The following is an 8678-nucleotide window of genomic DNA, read 5'->3' as shown; positions in this document are numbered from 1 at the left end:
AGGAGGAGGAAGAGGGGGGAGGTGAGTCTGCGGGAGCGGAGGACAAGGCGTCTCGTTTTCAGACGGCTCATTGGATCCAGAGCTGACAGCCAGTCAGGCTGAGGGCCCAGTATATACGGTGAGAGAACTTTCTAGGTTCCTGATGGCGACTAAAGGGGAAAAAGAAGGTTCTGCTGGAGTCTTATTTTATTGATCCTGGAAGGTTTGTAAGGTCAGTACAACACGTGATGAAGAATGAGGGGTTTAGTGTCCTCTCACCCAGGAAGCGGTATAGGCTGAGAAAATGGGTCATGGGTTCTTAAAGGCATGTCTTCAGAATCTGCTTAAATGGATGGTTTTTTCTGGCATGGCGGCTTTATGGGCTTCTCTACTGGTTTCTGATTGTGGTGATTTCCCTCCCACCTCTTATGGAGATTTCACGGTTAGACTTCCTTAACATGAACGGCGGCAGAGACTGGGGGAATATGTAAAACAAAAACATTGAAATGCCATGGCACTATTCTTAGTGCAGGGGTAGCAAAAGAGGTGTGTAAGGGTAGGTTGTTAGTGGTTAGAGCCCAAATCAATGACCTTGTCTTTGCTTTCCAAAATGCGTCTGCACCTAGTACAGGGCTCAGTTCTCTGTTTCACCAGGGCCCAGGCAGGTGTCCTATTGGAAATTCCAAGTAAAGCTCTTCCAAGATGTCACTTTTTGCTCAAGCTTCCAAGGCTTTTGGGAGAGGTGGGGACAGCAGAAGGGGGAGTAACTTCTGTTGTGGGGGAGAGGAGGGAACCTGATGGGTGGGTAACTTCTGTTGTGGGGGAGAGGAGGGAACCTGATGGGTGGGTAACTTCTGTTGTAGGGAGATGAGGGAGTCTGATGGGTGGGTAACTTCTGTTGTGGGGAGATGAGGGAGCCTGATGGGTGGGTAACTTCTGTTGTGGGGAGATGAGGGAGCCTGATGGGTGGGTAACTTCTGTTGTGGGGGGATGAGGGAGCCTGATGGGTGGGTAGCTTCTGTTGTGGGGGAGATGAGGGAGCCTGATGGGTGGGTAACTGTGTATCAGGACACCTAATCACAGACAATCTGTTCATAATCAGGAGAAAGCCTTTGATAGGGTGGACCATGAATATCTCTTCAATGTGTAGTTTTGGTTGTGGGGAGAATTTTGTGGCCTGTGTTCAAATGTTGTACGCTGGGGCTTCATGTATGGTCAAGGTGTGGGGAGGGCTCAGTAGGCCAGTCTGGGTAGGGAGGGGCATTCACCAGGGACAGTTCCATCGTTCTGACTCAAAGTGGCGCAGAGGCCACTGTACCCTACGGAGGTGGGCTGGAGGGAACCAGCATGTGCTCTGTTGAGGAGGGCTGGTGGTTTGGGGCTGGATCAGCAGCTCTTCATTAACATTTAACATTTAAGTCATTTAGCAGACGCTCTTATCCAGAGCGACTTACAAATTGGTGCATTCAACTTAGGATAGCCAGTGGGACAACTACATCTCGATCACAATAAGTACATTTCTTTAAACAAGTCAGTGCTAGCATGTGAAATAAGTCAGGTGTTAGTTTAGACAAAAGACAGTGGTAGTAAAGGGGGGGTAGAAGGATAACTATTATACTATTGCAGGTATTCCTTAAAGAGGTGGGGTTTCAAGTGTCTCCGGAAGGTGGTCAGTGACTCCGCTGTCCTGGCGTCGTGGGGGAGCTTGTTCCACCATTGGGGTGACAGAGCAGCGAATAGCTTTGACTGGGCTGAGCGGGAACTGTGCTTCCGTAGAGGTAGGGGGGCTAGCAGAACAGAGGTGGATGAACGTAGTGCCCTCGTTTGGGTGTAGGGTCTGATCAGAGCCTGAAGGTAAGGAGGTGCCGTTCCCCTCATAGCTCCGTTGGCAAGCACCATGGTTTTGTAGTAGATGCGAGCTTCAACTGGAAGCCTGTTATCAGAAGGGGTAAAGGAGAACATTAATTGTGTGTCGTCTGCGTAGCAATGATAGGAGAGACCATGCGGCCGGAGAGACTCAATACAGCAGGGGTCTCTGATTTCTATGCTGCAGTACTGAGGGCTGGAGCAACCTGAGGAGGGGCCACCACCGTTTCCACCACTGCAAGTGACAGCAGAGACTGGGGACTGGCAGGAGAGTCCGGAGGACTTACTGACTTTTAACACTCTGAGCCTGGGGGAGTTTGAGGAGGTGGGGGTTAAGGTGCTGTACACCCTCAGTGTCAAGGTTAGACACATCAGGAGCTTAGCGGGAGTGAAGGGGCATCAGTGGCAGGGGGTTGTGGGGGCTGAGAGCATGGCAGGGTATAGGTGGAGGGTGCTTGAGTTGTACAAAATGATCAACAGTGTGGAGATGTTTCTGGAGGTATGGGGGCTCAGGGGGGCTGTCTCTACAGCTGGAGAGGAGGGGTTGGATGTACGGTTGGAATGTGGTGCTGGATGGTGTATTGTACTGTGGTGTTGGGTACTGTATAATGTGATTGTGTGGAGGTTGTGGTGGCACGCAATGTGTTTTCAGGAGGGGGGGGGGGGGGGGGGGGGGGGGTTAGTGTAATGAGGATGGCTCATTAAAGTAAGACAAGTCATTCTCACGCTCTCTCTCTCTCTCACTCTCTCTCTCACTTAACAGCGCTCTGCACAGGCAGCAGTGGAGGACAGTGATGAGATCTTTACTGAGCTGATCCGCTCCATTGAGAGAAGGCGCTCTGAGGTGAAGGAGCTGATCAGAGCCCAAGAGAAGGCTCAAGTGAGTCAAGCTGAAGGACTCCTGGAGCAACTGGAGCAGGAGATAGCTGAGCTGAGGAAGAGAAGCACTGAGCTGGAGCAGCTCTCACACACAGAGGATCACATCCATTTCCTCCAGGTAACTCAACTGCCTTGATACATGTGATATGAAATTAAAACTCTCAATCATTTGGTTCTGCTCTCTCTCTCTCTCTCTGTCTCTCTCTCTGTCTCTCTCTCTCTCTCTCTCTCTCTCTCTCTCTCTCTCTCTCTCTCTCTCTCTCTCTCTCTCTCTCTCTCTCTCTCTCTCTCCCTCCAGAGTTATCAGTCTCTCTCCAGTACCAGTGTATCTTCAGACTTACCCAGCATCGTTGTCCGTCCTCTTCAGTACTTTGGAGATGTGAGTAAGACTGTGTCTGAACTGAGAGAGAAACTAGAAGACGTCCTTAAAGGAGAATGGACCAAGATCTCCACTACAGGTGTGTTGAAAATAATAAGAACATCAACTTTAGACCATTGAAAGTTCCCTACTAGTCATATACATGTGGAATATGGTATGATGATAACATTCCCTCTCTCTGTGAATGTGTTTGTGTGTCTGTAGTGAATATAGTGGATGTTGTACTGCCTCCAGAGCCCAAGACCAGAGAACAGTTCTTACAATGTGAGTCTCTTTATTCTGAAGTAACTAACAGTCTCTTTTTACTGACACTCCTAACAATCCCTCTAGAAATATATAGCAATAGTAGATCTAATCAAAGACTGGGTATCTATCTGACTCCTCATATTTCTCTGATTTGATCTCTGCTGTGCTCTAATCAAAGACAGGGTAGATACAGTATCTGACTTAACTTATTGTTCTAACTCCCCTCATTGGTCTCTGCTCTGCTCTTCTCCCAGATTCCTGTCAGCTCACACTGGACCCAAACACAGCATACACACACCTCTCTCTGTCTAAAGGGAACAGAAAGGTGACCTATACAGGCCATTTCCAACCATATCCTGATCATCCAGACAGATTCACCAACCACTACCAGGTTCTGTGTAGAGAGGGTCTGTCTGGACACTGTTACTGGGAGGTGGAGTGGAGTGGGACGTGTGTTGATACAGCAGTCTCATATAAAGACATCAGCAGAACAGAGACAGATGGTGGATTTGGAGAGAATGACAAGTCCTGGAGTTTACAGTGTTGTAGTGATGGTTATTGGTTCAGACACAATAATGTTGAGACTAAAGTATCAGGCCCTCAGTCCTCAAGAGTAGGAGTGTACCTGGATCACAAGGCAGGTACTCTGTCCTTCTACAGTGTCTCTGACACAATGACCCTCCTCCACAGAGTCCAGACCACATTCACTCAGCCCCTCTATCCTGGGTTTCGTTTAGATCATATTTTCTATGATAGTACTGCTGAGCTGGTTAAACTGTAGTAGGGTCCACATAGATACTAGTCATGCTGGTGTAGTCTATAGCTGAGCTGGTTAAACTGTAGTAGGGTCCACATAGATACTAGTCATGCTGGTGTAGTCTATAGCTGAGCTGGTTAAACTTTAGTAGGGTCCACATAGATACTAGTCATGCTGGTGTAGTCTATAGCTGAGCTGGTTAAACTGTAGTAGGGTCCACATAGATACTAGTCATGCTGGTGTAGTCTATAGCTGAGCTGGTTAAACTGTAGTAGGGTCCACATAGATACTAGTCATGCTGGTGTAGTCTATAGCTGAGCTGGTTAAACTGTAGTAGGGTCCACATAGATACTAGTCATGCTGGTGTAGTCTATAGCTGAGCTGGTTAAACTGTAGTAGGGTCCACATAGATACTAGTCATGCTGGTGTAGTCTATAGCTGAGCTGGTTAAACTGTAGTAGGGTCCACATAGATACTAGTCATGCTGGTGTAGTCTATAGCTGAGCTTGTTAAACTCTAGTAGGGTCCACATAGATACTAGTCATGCTGGTGTAGTCTATAGCTGAGCTGGTTAAACTGTAGTAGGGTCCACATAGATACTAGTCATGCTGGTGTAGTCTATAGCTGAGCTGGTTAAACTGTAGTAGGGTCCACATAGATACTAGTCATGCTGGTGTAGTCTATAGCTGAGCTGGTTAAACTGTAGTAGGGTCCACATAGATACTAGTCATGCTGGTGTAGTCTATAGCTGAGCTGGTTACACTGTAGTAGGGTCCACATAGATACTAGTCATGCTGGTGGTGATGGTCCCCAGATATAATGCTCTGTTTTTCTGTACAATTATTTTTGTCTGACTGATTTAATCTTCAGAGTTTAATTAAAACGTAATAATATATTTTTTATCAAATGCAATGTTTTAGTTTTCTACATTTACATTAATCATGATGTTTGCTGTTAATGGACAGTGGTGTGAAAAAGTGTTTGCCCCCTTCCTGATTTGTTGTTGTCAGTGGCGGCTCCTGAAAAAATTCTCAGGAGGGGCAATTTTTCTGATGATTTAGGTGACCTACACACATTTTAAAAAAGATATGCCAGCAACAACATGAAGACAGGGGCAGCATATAAGTCAATACCAGAAGCATTTATTGACTGATCTGGGGAGATGGATTCCAGTTTCTGTGACAGATTATAAATAATCTCTGATGCCTTTGTTATATTAGCTTTTGGTTGAATGTACTGTCGTAGTAAATATATAATGTTATAGCTTGGTCTGACTAAAATCTTGTGCATGACCCATTTTGTGTTGGGCGTTTGTTTTCAATCAATGCTGTTCCTATCCTATAACAATGGACAAAAGAGTCCTATCTTGTCAGCCTTGTCAGCAGGTGGCCAAGGACAACACCCACGCCATAGGTCTCTCAGTTCTTCCAACTCACGAGTTCTTGCTCTGAGGACACACACACACACACACACACACACACACACACACACACACACACACATCATCACTGATAACACACACACACACACACATCATCACTGTTAAACACACACACACACACACACACAAAAATCCCCTCTCTTTAGGCTGAACATTTGAAGACAGAGAACCCGACTCAGAGCCAATGCAACAGTGGAGGGGACCTCGCCCAACTCATCAGGACCAATCAGAAGATCAGAACTACTAGATTCAACCTACATCATTTATTGTATAAAATGTCTGCACACAATGTTTTCGGGGCTCTCTTCAGATAGCTCCCTAAGAGTTTGACGAACGAGTCCGTGCACGCGATTCCAGATATCTTTACCTCTGAATAAACTGCCTTTATTATACCATATCCACCCTGTCCAAAGTCTCTACTTGGTCTCAGTTCTCCAGTAAACTTGTGATTATCAACAGTACACAACGGTAACAAACAATTGGGGGAACTCACGGGGCAGATAGTAAGGTCGCAGTGACACAGAAAGCAGTTCAATGTCGGGGGTACAGAGTCGCTCTCTTACCAGGATCGATTTTCCCTGTGACTGTCAGATCGCGGTCCGCTCTGACCAGGGTGAAGCCGGCCGGCTCCACTTCTCTGTCCGGGACTCTGTCATCCAGCCAAGTCTCCCAGCTGTATTGGATTCCGCTGCCAGCAGCGTTTTCATTATTTAGTCCGTTCGTAGCGGGTATGTACACGATCAACAAGATCAGTCCAAAACCCACCACTGGAAATCCATGGTTGGCAGAATGTTTGTAAACTAAGTGTACAAATTAAAAACATAAAATAACGCCACTAAGTGTACAAATTAAAAACATAAGATAACGCCACACTGCAGGTCGCAACAGAGACGCTGCTAGCCGCTATTTTCTTAGTTACGTTCATGGTTACGTCACGTATGACGAAAGCGCGTAAGTGCAAGCCCACAGACACCCATAGAGATTGTATTGAAAGCTTTGAAATTTGAAAAAAATAGATTTTACATGGGAGTCTATGACAGACTTCTGGGCGATTTTCAACATGACTGAAATCGCCCCAAAAACGGGCGGGGCCATTTGAAGCACGACTTTAGCCTGATTTGACATTTAGTGGCAGTCAGATCAGATTAGAACACTGATAACTACTGTTGCCGTGATATAATTGATTAGAAAAAAAATCCCTTCCTTTTCCCGTTTGGCAGTGCGTCGCCCATATCGCACTATTGAACACACCGCCCCTGGTTGTTGTCACACTTAAATGTTTCAGATCATCAAACAAATTTAAATATTAGTCAAAGATAACACAAGTAAACACAAAATGCAGTTTTGAAATGGTTGTTATTATTAAGGGAAAACAAAATCCAAACCCTCATGGCCCTGTGTGAAAAAGTGATTGCCCCCTACAACCTAATAACTGGTCGGGCCACCCTTAGCAGCAACAACTGCAATCAAGCGTTTGTGATAACTTGCAATGAGTCTTTTACAGCGCTGTGGAGGAATTTTGGCCCACTCATCTTTGCAGAATTGTTGTAATTCAGCCACTGTTTAAGGTCATGCCACAGCATATCAATAGGATTCAGGTCAGGACTTTGACTAGGCCACTCCAAAGTCTTTATTTTTTTCAGCCATTCAGAGGTGGACTTGCTGGTCTGTTCCTGCTGCAGAACCCAAGTTCGCTTCAGCTTGAGGTCACGAACAGATGGCCGGACATTCTCCTTCAGGATTTTTTGGTAGACAGCAGAATTCATGGTTCCATGTTCTTTTACTGAAATGCGGTGTTACTTTTACGCCAGATGTAATGGGACACACGCCTTCCAAAAAGTTCAACTTTTGTCTCGTCAGTCCACAGAGTATTTTCCCAAAGGTCTTGGGGATCATCAAGATGTTTTCTGGCAAAAATGAGACGAGCCTTAATGTTCTTTTTGCTCAGCAGTGGTTTTCGTCTTGGAACTCTGCCATGCAGGCCATTTTTGCCCAGTCTCTTTCTTATGGTGGAGTCATGAACACTGACCTTAACTGAGGCAAGTGAGGCCTGCAGCTCTTTGGATGTTGTTGTGGGGTCTTTTGTGACCTCTTGGATGAGTCGTCGCTGCGCTCTTGGGGTAATTTTGGTCGGCCGGCAAATCCTGGGAAGGTTCACCACTGTTCCATGTTTTCGCCATTTGTGGATAATGGCTCTCACTGTGGTTCGCTGGAGTCCCAAAGCTTTAGAAATGGCTTTATAACCTTTTCCAGACTGATGGATCTCAATTACTTTCTTTCTCATTTGTTCCTGAATTTCTTTGGATCTCGGCATGATGTCTAGCTTTTGAGGATCTTTTGGTCTACTTCACTTTGTCAGGCAGGTCCTATTTAAGTGATTCCTTGATTGAGAACAGGTGTGGCAGTAATCAGGCCTGGGTGTGGCTAGAGGAATTGAACTCAGGTGTGATAAACCACAGTTCAGTTGTGTTATAACAGGGGGGCAAACACTTTTTCACACAGGGCTGTGTAGGTTTGGATTTTGTTTTCCCTAAATAATAACAACCTTCATTTCAAAACTGCATTTTGTGTTTACTTGTGTTATCTTTCACTAATATTTAAATGTGTTTGATGATCTGAAACATTTAAGTGTGACAAACATGCAAACAAATAACAAATCAGGAAGGGGGCAAACACTTTTTCACACCACTGTATGTTGGTTGGCATTCAGTTGTCTACATTCACATTCATCATGATGTATGCTGTTAATGTATGTTGGTTTTAATCAGAACCATTGAAATGTTTTCTCAATTGGTTCTCTGTCTCAATGTCATTTTCCTCAGTATCATGGAACAGGTAGTGTTACTTACTGGTGGTTGCCTCGTTAGAATATTATAATGTCATACTGTAATGTTAGTGGTTGCCTCATTAGAATATCATACTGTAATGTTAGTGGTTGCCTCATTAGAATATCATACTGTAATGTTAGTGGTTGCCTCATTAGAATGTCATACTGTAATGTTAGTGGTTGCCTCATTAGAATATTAGAATATCATACTGTAATGTTAGTGGTTGCCTCATTAGAATATCATACTGTAATGTTAGTGGTTGCCTCATTAGAATATCATACTGTAATGTTAGTGGTTGCCTCT

General features: G+C 45.1%; 1 protein-coding gene across 1 annotated transcript; it reads left to right on the top strand.

Moving 5' to 3' along the window:
* Window positions 1-846: 846 nt before the first annotated feature.
* LOC311148740 (tripartite motif-containing protein 16-like) lies at window positions 847-4130 on the top strand (the record flags this gene model as incomplete). Its single annotated transcript, XM_084185709.1, has 5 exons — window positions 847-867; window positions 2609-2842; window positions 3023-3182; window positions 3308-3367; window positions 3604-4130. 5 exons carry the CDS (start codon window positions 847-849, stop codon window positions 4128-4130), a joined length of 1002 nt encoding a protein of 333 aa, XP_084041835.1.
* Window positions 4131-8678: the final 4548 nt, after the last annotated feature.

This window comes from Coregonus lavaretus (assembly GCF_964263955.1).
Source record: "Coregonus lavaretus genome assembly, chromosome: 21".
Lineage (NCBI taxonomy): Eukaryota > Metazoa > Chordata > Actinopteri > Salmoniformes > Salmonidae > Coregonus > Coregonus lavaretus.
Note: the sequence above shows the minus strand (reverse complement) of the source record. Positions and strands in the feature narration are given on the sequence as shown.